The sequence below is a fragment of the Blennius ocellaris genome, assembly GCF_963422515.1.
Source record: "Blennius ocellaris genome assembly, chromosome: 22".
Taxonomy (NCBI): Eukaryota; Metazoa; Chordata; class Actinopteri; order Blenniiformes; family Blenniidae; genus Blennius; species Blennius ocellaris.
The window spans coordinates 14959710-14976874 of NC_137671.1; the positions used below are offsets into that span (position 1 = coordinate 14959710).

Consider the following 17165-nt stretch of genomic DNA (forward strand, 5'->3'; position numbering starts at 1 on the left):
TCTGTTCTTCATTACAGAGGAGCTCGTTTTCTATAAATCTATTTGCAGGGGGCAGGTTGTGTATGTGTGTGGGAAGAGCTTAGGTTGTATTGTTTATCTGTTTGCTGGTGCAATCTGAGGTTCATTTCATTAGCTCTGCATAGCATAGCACTTCTGCACACAACAGATTGAGCAGCGGTAAAGCCTGGCTGCCCATAAGCATTAAACTTTACTGGAGGACAAATTGAAATCGAGCATATGGATAAAAGAAAACGCAATTCTTTAGCAGGAAATGGTAATCACTGGAATTACCAACAAGTGACATGAGTTGGACTTAATTCCTGCAGAATAATACACACTCCCACCACACGAAGTGTATTTATAGTCTCCTCTCGGGGCTGCTGCTGTTAGCTTGAGCTGGCTCAAAGGAAATAGCTTAGGTGTCTCCTTTCTCTATATTTGACAGCATCCGTTTTGCTATGCAAGGCTTGTGCAATATTACATTTCAACAGTAGATTGGTCTGAATGCTACACTGGGGATTTTCTCCTCGTAAGATAAAAATAGTCTCTTTTAAAGAGGCATGTAAATGGAAGTCGTGTAGTTCATCCTCGCAGAGCAGCTTCAAGGTCTGGGAGGATGAACGACACTGTCATGTCACACATTCGTTGGACTGAAAACGTTTATCAACTTATAAGATATTGTTGCTGTTGTCACACACAAGCTATAAAAATCAAATCTTGTATCATCGCTGTAAGTGTTGTAACTGTTACTCTTCAGCTTTTGCACTAAAACATTTCATCATTTCAGTTGATCACTGTCACATTCGATTCTTTGTGCGAAATACAATAATTTGATGACTTAATAAGTGGATGCATAGTTAAATGATGTAATGGCTTAGCTCATTACACATATGAACTGTGTGAGTAGAGACTTGCAGGTATTCACTACCAATACAAGAAGATGACACAGGAATGGAAGACTCCACATAGAAAACACAACATGGTATAATTGAGAATAAATGCAACCCCTTCATAAAATGATCTCATTTTGCATTTGCAAAGCGGGAATTCATGTCAGCATCATCATGATTCATCACAGTTCAGCTGACGGTCATATTGCGATGACAATATGGCCGAGAACGTCAGAAAGGTTTTGTGTTTACACGCTAACGATTTGAAAACAATGTCCGTTTACACCGAAATGCAGGAAATCTGACAACAATGTAGTTTTCATGTTGGACCACTCAGAGGTACTGTTTGTATTTGTAATGAATCCACACACAGATACAGCAGAGATCAATAATATGGATAAGACATTTATAGTCACGTTTGCGTGACAGTTGTGTCCACTAAAATGTATGGCCTCTCCACTGAAACATCTTCCCTTCATTACATGCAGCAGGAATTCACTTGGGAAAAAATTGTTTTTGGGATTATTTCCTCTCTAAAATAAAGTGTAAAATCCTGCAGGTAAAAAGGCATCCCCCTGTCCCTCAGATTTATTTCCCCCTGAACTCTCTGGCGCCCTCCAGTGTGACCCACTGGCATCCAGCACAATTTGTTTTTCCTCACATCATCATCATCATCATCGTCGTCGTCATCGTGTGTGATCTTATTCAAATACACTGGGAGGGTTCTCTCTCAGTGCAGCAGGGAAATAGACCAAATGCAAATCGAGCAGGATTGCACCCTGGAGGCGGTGCTGCCATGTGAATGAGGTCGAGGGTCTGGGGACAAATATGTGTCTAAGTCACATGGGCTACAATTTACATCGCGCTCCCTCCCACCCTCCCACAGCGGCTCTCTAGTAAACACCACCCGAGCGTCAGGGCAGCATTACACACCAATTATAGTCCATTCAAAAACCTCCAACAAGTCCCCCCCCCCAAAAAAAAAAAAAAAAATTAAGATCGTGTTAATGTTGTCTGTGCGCCTGTCAGGAGTGATGCACCTGCACAGCGTGCAAATCCAAAGTTGTCACCTTCCCTAACAAAGTGGATTTTCACGCCAAAGCGCTCCTCTTCGTTTCCTCGCTCTTTACGATCATGAAGCGAGACGGAGGAGGTTACATAATCCACGAGAGGATGCGAGCACACATCAGATGTGGACACAGAACCGAGGGTAGTGGTGGTGGGGGGGGGATAAAAACAAAAAAACGAGCGCTCCTTTTCTGGGAATTAAAAACGGGAAAGCACGCGCACAGAAACGCGATGCGCGTTTTGTACCGGAGCGGAGCCGGAGCGCGCGCCGCCTGGAAATAACGCGTAGGGCGCACAGATGAAGGGGGGGGGGGATCCGAGCAACTGGGTCTGATCCGGCTTCCTGGGGTCCGTGTGGAAGTTTTGGAAAGACTGAGGTTTAAAAAAGGAAAAGAAGAAGAAGAAAAAAGAAAGGAGAGATGTGAAGAGATGACGAGCAGAAAGCAGCCTTACCTCGATCCAGTGTGAGCGGTTGGACCACTGTCGCCATGACTGCTGTTTACTGGAGACTGAAGAGACTACAGGAGCTGCAGCATCACACACACACACACACACGCACACACACACACACACACACACACACACACTCTCTCTCTCTCTCTCTCTCTCTCTGAGAGAGAGAGAGAGAGAGAGAGAGAGAGAGGCTGGGAGTGGTTGTTGGAAAGGATGAATCCACCTCCATCCTCATCATATCTCATCACCTGGCTCAGTTTTCTGCACACGAATTAAAATGGATGAAAAACAAAGGAGGCAAAATAACTGAAGCATAAAAAAAAGCTAAAAGCTTTTGTCTTTAATCATCTACTAACAGAATATGGTGTAATGCAAATAAAATAAAATAAATTTTTTATTTGAGGACTGAGAGTTTCATTTATTTTGTTTAAATGTATTATTTCTACATATTTTCTCATTAGTTCAAGTTCAAGGCTTGTCTCTAATTACAGTTTTCTTTAAAAATTCCCATTTCTTTCATACAGTTCAATAATAATAATTATGTTTATTACTGTAATATTTTATTGCTAATGTTATTATTAGTCATTTTAGTTTCAGTATATTATTGTCAGACTAGGATTTCAAGGTTTAAATTACGTTTTTCCCTTCTAATTTGATTTGAGTTCAAATAATTATTTGTTTTTATTTTTGCTTAAAGATGTGATTCCTCCACTTAACATATATTTTCACCCAATTTAGTTTCTTTAAATCAATGTATTATAGTTATTCTTACATTAAGTGATAGGGGACAAGTTCATTTCTGACTTTTTTTTTTTTTTTTTAAAGCTATCAGCCATTAATGATGTGGACACCTTAACAAAGGCAACCAAAGTTGTGTTTGCAGTGGCTTCGAGCAACTTGTCGTGTAAACAGACCCTGAAAACACAACGAAAGTTTTGTGTTTGTACTTGAAATTGTTCTGGTAAACGGACCCTGAGAGGTAACAGATGCTCGCTGCCACATGCAGTGTATCATAACTGACACATCTATGTGTTGCACCATATTTAAGTCAAAATGATGGAGAAAAAAAAGTGTTATTGTTGCTTCTCTACCGGGCTATATCCCCTCTACGTGCCCTGAGGTTTACTCGTCCATATGTGTTTCTGTGCATGCACGTGCGAATGCTTAGCCTTGTATAATCCATTCATCCGCTGCATTCCTGAGATGGCTTGATTGCAACGTCGCTGAAGTTTACTGTGAAGCGCTGAGCCATGCCGCCTGTTATCTCCTCTCCGGGCGACATGCGCTGCATGCGGCCCGATAAGGGCTGAATGATGGCAGTGAACCTGAGTTGAAGGGCTTAAGGATTAATCTCCATGTTTGTGTGCCACCGCAGAACCGAGCCAAGCCACCGGCGCTCTTCATTTACTGTAGATCTGCTGCCTAATGGCGCCTGTTGATGCTGCTGCCGCTGCATATCTCATACGTGGCAGGTCACCACAGCTGCAGGAGCTGCGTTTAACAAAGAAAACGAGGAGACAGAGATTCTGATTGTGCAACGTTAGAACCCACAAACTGTGACCAATACAGGCTTTAAACCAGAAGTGAGCTAAATCTAAATTTTCAGAAGAAATACATCTCTTTATTTAGTTTATACCCATTTGGGAGACAATTCTAACCCAATTATGTGAATTCAGTCCAATGCTGTGGTGCAAGAAAACCATTTCAGAAGTATAAAATCAATGTGTCTCCGTTGGATAAAATTTTCAGCATTTGTAAATGTTTTCAGGACATTTTATGTTCAGTCTGTTCCTTGATCGACACTGCCTCTGGGACCTGAGTTAGTGACGGTGCGGCTCATGTGAGTGAAGGCCTCCGACGTTCCTCCACAGCTGCATGCAGATGCAAACTGGTGGTAAGTGGTGGGCTGGATGGAGAGAGAGCGACGGCTTAGAGAAGCAGGGCACAGCCAGATTACAGGCTCCCATCCATATGGGCTGCAATACAGCTTTTTTTCTTTCTTTTTTTTTTAGAGGTGGGATTAATGCTGCCATGCTCTTAAAACCCTCCAACTACAAGTGAATTGATTTGTGAAGAACTGCCACGCCCACAGAAGATGGGGGGGGGGGGTAACAGTGCGACTGGATTGTTTGCAGTTCAAAGCTCGTCATTTCCTGTGAGAACTATTTGAATGAATTTAATAAATCAGCTCAAAGGAAGTGATAACCTAACCCTCTTTGCAACCAAAGGTTAGATGACAACGATGTAAGATGACCGAAGTTAAATCAACCTACCTTCTGTATGTGTACGTACGTGTGTGCGTGTGTGCGTGTGTGCGTGTGTGCGTGTGTGCGTGTGTGCGTGTGTGTGTGTGTGTGTGTGTGTGTGTATGCATGGACATCTTTTCATTGTATTATTTTTTCCAATCATTTCTGTTGCATTTTATTGTATGAAAACGCATATGCATGAAGATTGATCGTTAATTGATCTTCAGTCAGAGCACAGTGGGGAATATTTACTGGATTTGATGTTTATGGAACAAAATCAGGAAAATGTGTAAAATTTGATTTTTTTTTTTGTGTTAAACACAATGCTTCAGTTCCAGGTGGGGCTATGTATGTGCAGGCTGGATGGCTGGAAAACAATGAATGGATTAATTAATGGATGGATGACAGAATTAACAGCAGGCAGATATGTCAAGTCGCAAATGTTTAATTTTATGCTCAATTAGCTGCGTTTTAATGAATTAAAACCAAAGTTCTTGAATAACTTGTGCCTTTTTGGCCAGATTCATTCATCAACTGAAAATTATGATGGTTTCAATTCATTGTTGCACAAAAAAATATTTTTTTATAATCCATTGTCCTCATCGGTGATCTTTATTGTCAAATTCTAGTGCACTACTGTGTGAAACGGACAGGTTTCACACAGTAGAATCCAAAAACTGCCTCACTTGTCCTCTCAGTGTAGACATTTACTCATTTAAAACACAAAAATTGAAAATAATAGCCCAGATATTTAGCCATTGATTGAATAGTAATGTGAGATATTAGAAAAAAGATAAGATAAGAAAAAAAATTCACCCTGAAAATGTCATGTATATATACTGTATATATATATATACACACACACACACACACACACACACACACACACACACAGACATGCAATATAATACAATACAGATAGTCTCGGAATCTTTAGTCCAAACAGAATGAAAAATAGCTTCAGATGGAGATCACCTCGACATTAGCCTGCAGTGACTTCAAACTGAAACAGAAACACTTTATTTTCTGTCATTTATTCAGCATAAAGATGTCGCCCTGCAGTTTATTTGACAATAATGATTTCAGCTCATAAAGCCGCAGCGCTTTAAAACCGTCACTTCAAACTCTGCCTGGGCTCGTCTTCACCCCGTCCTTTGACTGCCATACATCAGGTGGATAATCAAGCAGGCATAATGGCTTTCACCTGTGTTTACTTCACTAAATAATTAACTGTCATAAGCGTTTTATGTATTTGGCGCCGGGGCCATTCCTCAAAGCAAATCCATTCAGCTGCAATAAGCCCTTCTGATGTATCACTTATTTCTAAACTGTGAAAAATATCGGCTCAAACAATTCGCAGGCCGTATTCTGACAACTGCTGCATTTTAAAATGTGAAAAAAAAATAAATAAAAGGTCCGTCGTTATCTTCAAACTAATTTGATTATGAAGTCGTGTTGTGACTCTCTGAAGTGACTGGGAGATGAATCATTTGCAGATAAAGTTGAAAAACTGCCTCCGACTCTTTGGGAAGCGCAGTCAGCGCCGAGTGTTGTTTCAAAAACACTGAGCGGACGGAGCGGTGGAGATAACGCCAGGCCATCTTAGTAAGCAGTTATTACCGTAGTTGGTGCTCCGTTCACGTGCCGAGTCCGAAAGAGTGAAACATTCTGCAGTCAGCATCTGCACTCGTCTGCAGAATGAATGATGGCAGCTTGTGTGGAGCGCAGGGGCAGATTCCATGGGGGAAAGATATCATCTTGATGAAGCTAGAAAAGCTCATTTTATGTGTCTCATTGGCACATGTGCTTTTACATACGTGCAGAATCACATAGTTGTGAGATAAATGTGGATTTGAGATCATTCCTACCATTTCGGCCTAAAGAAAATAACTTGTACTCAACATCCACTGATCCACAGGCAGGAAACCAAACCAAACCACTGAGAAGCAATATTATTACAAATGTGTCATTTTGTGTGTATAATTGGCACCAATGTTCAGATAAAATTATTACATATTACCACATTTATATTTTTTTGAGAGAAAAAAATAGACAATCAGAGACAATTTTCTGTCCATGATTCTGGACTGGTAGTTTGATTGTGTTTCTGGGTTCTGTTGCTCGAAGCCACTGGAAATGCAACTATTTCAAAGTGCTCAGAAAAAGCGATTTGTTGTGGGAAAATGCAACTTTTCTGATACGATGCTACTGTTCATGCGCACAACTGGATAGTTCTTCTGCAGGTGTGCAATTCGATGGACAATAACAACAGTGGTGGATTCCAGAGTGTCAGGATGAGGTCAGTTATCTCTACTTTGACACACTTTCACTGATCCACATGAAGTAAATGGCTCTAAACCATTCAATTGGTATTGGGGAAGAATAAAACCTATTTACATTTCCAAATGAATCAATTTCGTGTAAAATTGGACAAACTACATTTATATTATTACATAGTACTTCTCTCCTGACGCACTTCCACTGATCCACAAGCAGGAAAGAGACGCTTCACCTCATCTCGTAGAATAGTTTATTCTGTTTTGCTTCCTGCTACTAGATCAGTAGAAATGTGACGGAGTACTGATCTCCAATAAGAAGTTACTTCAGAAAAAAATCTGTTATTCACCTCTCACTATAGATCATATATAAAACATTTCAAACCAGATTGTATTTTTGTGTATCTTGTTTGAAACGGCCACTTAAACTGTCCTGAAATGGAAATATCTTTGATCAGTGGTCATGGTAAATGACTGAAATTAGATTACATCTTTCAGTCCTTAACATCTGGTTGCTGTGGTGTACGGATTAATTGAATAAAGAGTGAAAATGACAACAAACCAAAACACTGTATGTCTAATAAAGCCAGCAGCTGCAAAGCAACAAGATCACTTTCCTGGAAAGGCCATTATCCTCCCAGAAGCATCTCATGGAAACCATATAAATAGAAACAGATGACCTGAAACATCAGATGGATGCGTTGCTCAACCGGGGGCTCCTCACGTCCAGGGGGTCAGATGGATTATGGGTATTTACCAACAGCTTGCATGCTGATGGAGTAAACAGGCTGGAGGTCATGTGGTGTGACCGCCACGAGGCACCAAGTGACTCAGCTTATTGAGAGATGGAAGCAGATTCTACTGAACGCAGCCAATTATCAGCACAAATATCCTCCAGCAAGTCGATGGATGGAAGCGCTCCCTGATCCGTTTACATATTTGTATTTTTCACGAGGAAAAGAGAACTGAGGATGATGGTTCAAATTTAATGCAGCTGTTGGCAAAAAATAATAATAAAAAAAAGACAGACAGCTCCAATTGTGGATTTAATGTGGATTATTTCTTCTTGTTTTGAGGTGGAGGAGCCCAACCCCCATTAAAAATCACGATTTCATACTCGTCATGGAGCCGAGTGGTGATATTTGTTGAAAATGCAAGATTTCCTGATGTTTTTCACATTGAAAGATGTTTTTTTTTAATGTATTGTTAGAATCCACAGGCTGATGTGTGCTCGTACATGGAGTTATACTGAAAGAAGGGAAATTCCTTAGGGCCCATATACACGAAAATATTTCAATTAAAAACCTACCATTTTTTACATTTTCCTGCAAGACAAGTTTCATGTTTTTGGACACAGTAGAACTTCTGGTGAGGCGACCCCATGAGGGTGGACATTGTACTGAGTGGACAAATCGGCGTACACGGACAGGTTTCTAACTGTATATATATATATATATATATATATATATATGGACAAGATGCTAAACGTGGGCGACGGACTGATTTTCCTGTCAAATTGCAATCTGATCTGAATGGACACCGAAATGGCCAAAATACTACAATTTGGAATGTTCGTCTTTGCGATGTCGGCCATCTTGGATTTCTCTGCCGGGCCGCCAAGCGCATGCAGGGGCCATGAATGAAAATTACCAAACACATGTGGAAAGTGTCAAATCCGATTACAGTATATTGTTTACAATTTTCTTTCTGATGCGAAGTCCAGCATCGAGGAGACGACTAGATTCATCTGCTGTGATTCTTCCAAGGTAACTAGTAGCAACCCTCATCAACTCGTGCATAATGGGGATAATGTTGATGCCGTACCACAATAACTGTGTTTGATTATGTGTAAATGCTTCATTCATTGAAGATTACTGGCCATAATCTTCCAATGGGAAACAATCTACTATCAACAATGATTTTCTGTGTGTGAGATCAATGTTGTCAATCTATTAGTCAACTGTCCGAATGACTTTATTTCAGATTTACTGTTGCATAACATTACCTTATCATTAAATATTGGTATATGCCATTCTTTAATTATTTAACTGTGATGGTTTTACTGTTATTATTTACATATCTTATTTTGTATGCATTTATTTGTATTGGTTCAGGTATGTGCTTTTAAATCCATCATTTCTTTGATGTTTGGTTCATTCAACATCAACTTGTCTTAAAATGTGTCTTCATGACCTCTGAAGAGCGACACAGTCTTAAAGGAAACTTACCATTAGGGCATCCGCACATCAGGCGGTTTATCTGTATATATGTCTCTCTTATTTTTCACGCTTGGTGTGTGATAAATGCTAGACAGCACAGACAATATAATAATGTGATACATTTTAAAAAAAAGAGAGAGAGAGAATATATAAGATGTAAGGAGGAAGTCGGGACTTCATCAATCCTACATTCCGTTTTCACAGCAGATGAAATGTGAATCATTAAGTGATAAGAATTTGCAATAAAAACACACATTAGTGAAATAAACGACTGTCAAACACTGGGAACATTTTCAAAAGACACTCTATACACTAGTTTTCACAGTAATGATGAGCCCAACTATATGGATGAAAACTTTATTCCCAGCTCCACACAGGAATTCGCCTCCATGCCAGGCAAACTCTACACCTTTCCGCCATCGTTTGACCCGCATGAGTTTGCGGCACGCGCATCCCTGGTTTGAATGGAAAACTTCTGGCTCACTTTGCAGCGCAGTTTGCGCCGAGTTGCGTAACGAAGCGGAGCAAAGCTCCTCCTGCAGCGACTACATCCAGTTCAGAGTTCGCAAGGATCCGTGCAGAAGCCTCGAAGTGGCCCCACATGACGTGGCTGAGCCAGGCGGCGGGTCCTTCACCTGCAGCAGGGAGACAAACCCGGAAGCGGGACACAAGTTGGAAGTTTCCCCGTTTGGAAAAGTTTCGCACGCAGTCGCCATGCACTCCGCCGCGCGCCTCCGCCACCTCCCTGCGCTCCGGGGCGGGAGGAGGCTCGCGCTCGCGGGGACCTTCTGCGCAGCACCGGGAGCCGCGGGGGCTGCAGGACGGCGTGAAGCTGCGGCTGTTTGGAAATGTGCGGCGGCTCAGAGCTGCAGGAGCTTCGCGTCGGAGGCTGCGTACGGACGAGCCTTCAACGCGGCCAGGGATCACCCGGAGAGCTTCTGGGAGGAGGCGGCGCGCGACGTCAACTGGTTCCAGCCCTGGAGCAAAACTCTGCACGTGGAGGATCCGGTGTTTCCAAACTGGTGGGTTCCAACAGGGACAACTGGGACCGTCTGATGGATAACAATAAAGACAAAAGTCTTACTTAAGTGTCCCAAAAAAAACACAAGATTCAAGTTCTAAAACGACATATTATACGTTTAATTCACCACAGCGAGAAACACAGCAGGGGGTCTTGTTTATCTCTGGTTCCACTGAGGTGTAATCCAGAGTTTCCCAGAGGGAACAGTTTGAAACTGAGCCATCATTTTCCTGCACTTATATGTCATTTTGAAAACTGATTTGGGAAGAAAACAGGCAGAGTTGTCAAAAGCAACTGCTTTGTTTACTTAACTAGAATCACAACAAGCATCTGCATGGTTACAAATTAAAAGTACTATTTCAACGAAAATGAAAAGAAAATAGTTTAGAAACGATCTGCACTTCATATAAAATGCTATCATTCCTCAGAAAACATGCAGGGTTGATAAAAGTACACTTTTTTTTACTTAAGTAACAGTAAAGATACTTGTAAAACTTAAAAGTACAGATTTTGAAATGTACTCCAGTACGTTAATCTTTAACTTTCTGAATACAGGTTGAAGTTTTAAAGGCACATTGAACTTTTTCTGAGGCTCAGATGTGAAGGCTCACGATTCCATGTGTATCACAGAGTCAAGTCACAAAATAAAAACATTTCTAACAAAAAGGTCAGATTTGGCCGATTCCATTTTAACAGTTTGATGTTTTTAAAAACAGGAATTGTTATCAAGGCTTTATCATGTAACTTGATTCTTATAGAGATTAAAACAATGAAAGAAACCAGATTGAAAAAGGTGAAAAATAGTTATATTAATGACTCATAGTGTAAATCTTGGCCATTTTGAATGTAATTAAAGCAAATATTGAATGAATGTAGTCAGATTCAAAGATCTGCAGAGTATAGACCCTCAATAAATATAAAACAACCCATCTATTATAACTAGTTTTCACAGGAAAAACTGAAAAAAAACCTTTGAATTTCTAATAATTTCACTCATATTTCCATATTATTACATTTCTAGTTGTGGTTATTTTAAATGAATTTCACACATCCTCTGATGTAATTTAGTTTTTTTTATTAAAATTTCATAAAATTTATGGCATTATTCATTGAAAATGTGTGATATTACTTTACATCGTTATGATTTTTGTCATTTCAGCCAGTGTAAAGAAAAAACCCCACATATAAATGTTCTTTATGTTTAAAACAATAAAATCACAAACTCGCCATCGAAATGTAACTCAGCTGCCTCATCATGTATTCTGCATTATTGAACCAATGTCACTGTGTAAACGTATAAATGTGAGTTTTGGTTTAGCTTGTTGATGTACGTCTTAATGTTGGGCTGTAGATGCACCGTGTCTGGTGTGCTGTCATTTCAAGTTACGATGTTTTCCAACTTGGCTGATTACCAATATATGCACATATTTTCTCCCCTCTTCTCTGGTTGAATTTACATATTATGATTCACCCAAATGCAAATGCTCATCCACAACGCAAAGTTATTCATTGGTAAAATGGGAAAGCCATTCTAAAGTAGGCTTAGTAAAACATTACATGGTTATTTGGATATTATTGTTAAAAAAAAGCACTTAAACAGGCTCTGATTATGTTCTCCCGGGATACTCAGGCATCACTTACACACAGCCAGATACAGTAAATGCAAATTTACTGTACTGCAGCTCTTCTGCTGCTGCTCATTGCACTGCTTTGAGGCAATAATTTCAACTTGTTTTATTTTGGTAATTTCTAAAGCCTAATTTCCACACGTTTCAATTTGCTTTGACTTGTTAACTGAGCTGCCAGGAAAGGTTTTCAAATGCCACTTTCACACTAAAACGCAACTTCTGTGTCAAATCGCTGCACAGATTACTGGGTTAATGTAAAAACAGCTTTTATAAAAATGTTTAATGTACTTCTTCCATATCGGAAGCTTTTTTTTGTCATTTGTATTGTTTGGATTAGGAAACAACTCGTAACATCCCCAAGTATTGATGTGCATTTTAACATGTCCTCATTAACATTATTAAATTAAACATATTTTCTTTGTGTTTCTGTCAGGTTCGTTGGTGGAAAGTTGAACATGTGCTACAACGCTGTGGACCGACACGTGGAAAATGGCCGTGGAGAGCAGCCGGCTATCATCTATGACAGCCCAGTGACAGCCACCAAACAGATCATCACTTTCAGAGAACTGCAGGAGCAGGTGAACAAGCAGATCAACATCTGAACATGTGAAAGATCCGAACTGCTGCATGCATGTGACGTCCCGTATTTAAAACATCTCAGGTTAATAGGCTTATACAGAAACAAACTGAGCCTATAATCTGGAACATACGGTAAATATATTGCCAGATTCAATTCAGATCAGACTGAAGTGCAAAGTGAACGTGAAATGGTGGAATACTGATAAAGAAGTGAAACAAGACGAGTTAAAATGAGTTCAACAGTCCACTTCAGCGCTTTACCTGTCGTCCTCTGTATCATCGTCCAGGTGTCCAGGCTGGCAGGAGTGTTGGTGAAGAACGGGGTTCAAAAAGGAGACCTCGTCGTCATCTACATGCCGATGGTTCCCCAGGCCATGTTCACCATGCTGGCCTGCGCTCGGATCGGAGCCCCACACAGCCTCATCTTTGGCGGCTTCGCCTCCAAGGAGCTCTCCGTCCGCATCGACCATGCCAAGGTCAGCGGAGATCCATCTGTTCATCTATCCATGAAAGAAGATTCCAGATTTAGGACCAATTCGATAAATGATGTTGCGTTCATGCCCCCGGAACAGATACTGTGACTTACACCTCGTAATTACAATACCCGGCAAGACTGTCGCATGAGTATTTTGCTTTTGTCTTTACAGGAAAGTCTTTTTTTTTTTTTTATACATTTGACATGTTTCGAATGTTCTTCTGTCTTTGGTCATTAGATTAAAATGATAAAAGCTAAAAAATCTATAGTATTAAAGGCTATAGTCTAAAAGTAAAAGGCTAAAAGCTAAAGTCTATAGTCCGAAACTTAAAAGTACTAACGTTAAAAGTCTAAAGGCTTTAGCATTTAGCCTTCGGACTAAAGGCTAAAACTCTAAAGGCTAAAAGCTAAAACATCTAAAGACTAAAGGCTAAAGGCTAAAAGTGTATCGACTTTAGTGTTTAGCCTTCGGACTAAAGTCTATAGTCCGAAGGTTAAAAGTTCGAAGGCTGAAAGTCTGAAGGCTAAATCTAAATAGGTTAACAGGTTCATAACATGGCCACAGGTATCCAGCTTCTAATCTTGGTTCTTCATATCAGTGTCTGCCGTGACCCTCAGAAATATTAGCGACGCAGGAAAAAGACGCTGGAGGCTTTTTTTGTTTCATTAACTTCAAATGAATCGTTGACAATAGAAATCTCTCGGCTTACTTTTCCCTTCTGCAGCCACTTGCTTACCCTCAAGAAAGATGTCAATGCCAGCCGCTCTGAGAATATTTAGAATTAATGAACCGCGCTGACATTCCTCGAGATAATAATTTTATTTATTTTTTATGAGTGATGTGTTTTCTACAGATATGAAAAGGAGGTGAAACGGTGTCATTAAGGATCGAGTGTTTTATACTTTAATCCTCGAGGTACATTCAGCGATTTCTCTCTGAATTACTTTTTGATGAAGAGCCGCTTTAAATTTATACATATTCTTTTTTTCCTTTCCGGGGGACTGTAATCATCTTTTTCTGTCAGTTTGATTCCTTTGTGAGCATTTTGAGCCTTTTTCTTTCTTTTCTTTTCAGCACTACTTCACTTGTGGGACCTCATAGTTTAGCTGTGAGGTCTAAAGAAACAAAATGTGAAGGTTAAGTCTAAAGGCTAATGGACTTTTAGCCTGTAGAATTTCAGCCTTTAGACTTTTAGTCTTTCAAAAGCAGAGAAGTTTGTATCTTTTCTTGATTTGTAGTTAAGTTTCCTTACTTTTCCGATTGGCCAGATATGAATAGAATCGGGCTGTCGATCAATTAACATTTGTAATTAATCGCACAGTAAGAGAAAAAAAAAAGAGAAATATATAAGAAATGAATAATTTCTCAGAATGTCATTAAAATCAATGAGTGAGCGTTTGGATACCCCGAGGCTCCATCGAGTGTACCGAGGCTGACGGGACAAAACTATCGGTGGAAAAATCCACTGTGACTGAGCGGGTGTCAGGAGGGCGATGTCAGCTTTGCATTATTGAATTAAATCCACACAAAGTGCTTGGTGACCCTGCGGGAACGCTTCAGGTGAGCTGCAGCTTCTGCAGCCATCACTCACATGTTAATGATCCCGATGTGACTCAACATGCTGCAGAAGGCACCCGACTCGTACAACTAATACCTCCTTAAAATGCAGGACAACACTTTTTTAAACGAGATGGATTCTCAAAAAGTGCAGAAAAGTGCTGTCTCTTATGTAATTAAATTCTTAAATGATGTTTTTTTTTTTTCTTCCCAGCCCAAGCTGATGGTTACAGCCTCGTTTGGCATTGAACCAGGGAGACGGGTGGAGTACCTCCCTCTGGTGAACAAGGCTCTGGAGCTCAGCTCTCACCGGCCCTCCAAAGTCCTCGTCTACAACAGACCCAACATGGTAAGAAACATTAGTTTGTGCCTGTGGTGTCATTTCCTAAACTCAGACCGTGGGCCTCATTTACTGAGAACCATGAATAAAAGGTGCCAAATCGCACGCTCATGTAAACAGATGATTGTTTCCAGAGGATCCGCTCAGAAAGGCCCCGTGTGTGACGTCACAGGCTTTTTAAAAGGAGGGTTCTGCTTGTTTTAAACTCCATTTACACGACAACAGCGCCAACTCGTGGGCCAATGAGAAAACGGCATCGTTTTCAGTGTTTCTGCCTTCGCCGTGTCAACAGACGTCGACTTTTTAATGTTGCCGTTTAAACGCAAAACTTTTCTGAAGCCAATAACCATTTTCAATTGACACTGTGACGTGAACGGCATTAAAACTGAACTGTTGTCTTCCGGCAAGATCTACAGATCAATGAAGGCCTGTACATCCAGACTTGTAAATAGTTTTTATCCTCGGACCATCAGAGCCTTAAATAACAGTTGACCTGGACACTGGTGTTTTTAATCTCACTATGCTGTAACATATTGATTGATTTTAAATGTATTTCCACACTTTATTTGTATGTATTTGATGCATATCTCTCCTATAATGTCAAATATAGCGTTCTATTCTATTCTATTCTATTCTATTCTATTCTATTCTATTCTATAACAAGTTAACCAGGACTTTGGGAAATGATTGCATTATAAGACACAAGTTTGGTTAAACATCTTCTATAAAAGTTCAGATTTCTGTTGAGCGTTTTTAGACATACGTATATTAGTTTATCACTTTCCTGTGTTGGCTCTTGCTGTTTGATTTGTTCCCCTGCACAATATGTCATCACACTGCTTTATAAACAAACTTTAATATCATATCTTTGATATAATAATTGAAATTTACAGGATTGCTCTTACCTTACTTTTCGATCCTCTTCACTCTTCTCTCACAGTTTGAGGATCTGCTGAGGTAAATAAACAGCTGCTTGTTTGTTTTTGTGTGTTTTACACGCATTAAGAAGAAATCCCTTGAATTACGCTGTGTGCGGCGTCACATTAACGCTGGTTGCTTTTCGAAGGCAGCAGGTTGTGGTCGAGTGGCTCTTGTTGAATGTGGTTCGGCTTTCAGTGGAATGGAGAAGCAAATGCACTTCAGAGAGCGTGAGGCTCCATTTGCTGCCTGTCTTCACCTTCAGACTCTCCGGGATATTAATGCTGCCTGAACACTTTTATTGAAACCAAAGGAAAAAAAGGTGCTTTTGTCTCCCCGTGTGATTAAATGTTAATGAAATCTTGGGTATCAAAGAGAATTGTAGCTCGAAATGAGAAGGGATGTCAGTTTGCAGAGGCATTAGCATAAAATCCGAAATGGTTGTGGTAAGAGACGGAGGCCTTTTATTTATATATATTAAACTTGTTTGAATTAATTTTCCAAAACAAATACTTAAATGATGTTGTTCTGCATTTCCCAAACTGAAATTTATCATTCCACTGCTTCTATCAAGGGAATCTTCTGCCACCGTCCTCTTCTTCTACTGATACACCCACCGTCTTCCTCCTCTTCTCCTGCATCTGTCCAATATGTCCACTGTGTCTACCACAAGTTTACTTTCACGCCTTCTGTCACACAACAGACACTTGAACTCTACTGGACCCACCGTTCCCACCCGCCTCCTTCTCGTTCACACGCATATATATATATGGTCTCCACTGACCTCCATACCTCCTCCACCGAGCGCAGACCTCCACCTCTGCAGCTTCATTTCCACCACAAATTCCAGTGTCGTCTACAAACATTCAAACCAGCCTCCTTCCTGACTGCAGTCAGTCGCTGTTTTTCAAACTGAAAAACAAGCTTTTTAACCTTAAATTAACATTTATAGATATTTCTGGCATCCAGAAATGTAGATATAAGATTTTTTTTATTCAAATTTATTCTGAAGTCTTTAAGCATAAAATGCACCTCGGAGTGCTTCAAAAGGTAAAAAGAGATTTAAAATCAATAGAACCATCAGGGAATATAATGTTATATATTACTAACTACAATAAAAAAGATAAAACGATGCCACTATACGGTAACAGATGATGAAGAATTACAGATTTGTGGTACATAAATACTAAACAGAAAACCTTTATCAATGCAGTGTTTTCCAGATTATGGGTCACGTTTCTATTTTTTTTTTATCATCACTGAATCTGATCTGATAGAGACATGGGATGAAGTGAACCGGAGAACCTTAAATGTTATACTTGTGTCACAACAGTTCTCAAGTATTATGTAGAAAAATAGGTTTGTTGAGTCGAATGACTTCTTCTTATGAGACAAAACACGAGTGGTGAGACGTTAAAGTCAATTGTGAATAAAACAGGCAATGTAATGATGCTTATGTCTTGTGAAGATTCAATCAACTGGACTTTAGACGAG

The 17165-nt window shown here is 40.1% G+C and overlaps 2 protein-coding genes across 3 annotated transcripts in view; one reads left to right on the forward strand and one right to left on the reverse strand.

Moving 5' to 3' along the window:
* The window catches only part of lin7a (lin-7 homolog A (C. elegans)), a 46929-nt gene extending 44401 nt beyond the window's left edge, over window positions 1–2528 (reverse strand). For both annotated transcript variants that reach the window (XM_080517969.1, XM_080517970.1), the window contains exon 1: window positions 2412–2528. In XM_080517969.1, coding sequence (XP_080374095.1) covers window positions 2412–2448 — 37 coding nt within the window. In that variant the 5' untranslated portion in view covers window positions 2449–2528. The remainder of the gene's footprint in view (window positions 1–2411) is intronic.
* A 7240-nt stretch (window positions 2529–9768) lies between these two features.
* acss3 (acyl-CoA synthetase short chain family member 3) overlaps window positions 9769–17165 on the forward strand; it is a 45534-nt gene continuing 38137 nt past the window's right edge. Inside the window, exons 1-4 of the mRNA XM_080518624.1 lie at window positions 9769–10174; window positions 12235–12379; window positions 12668–12856; window positions 14628–14762. Of these exons, the coding sequence (XP_080374750.1) occupies window positions 9867–10174; window positions 12235–12379; window positions 12668–12856; window positions 14628–14762 (777 nt within the window). The 5' untranslated portion in view covers window positions 9769–9866. The remainder of the gene's footprint in view (window positions 10175–12234; window positions 12380–12667; window positions 12857–14627; window positions 14763–17165) is intronic.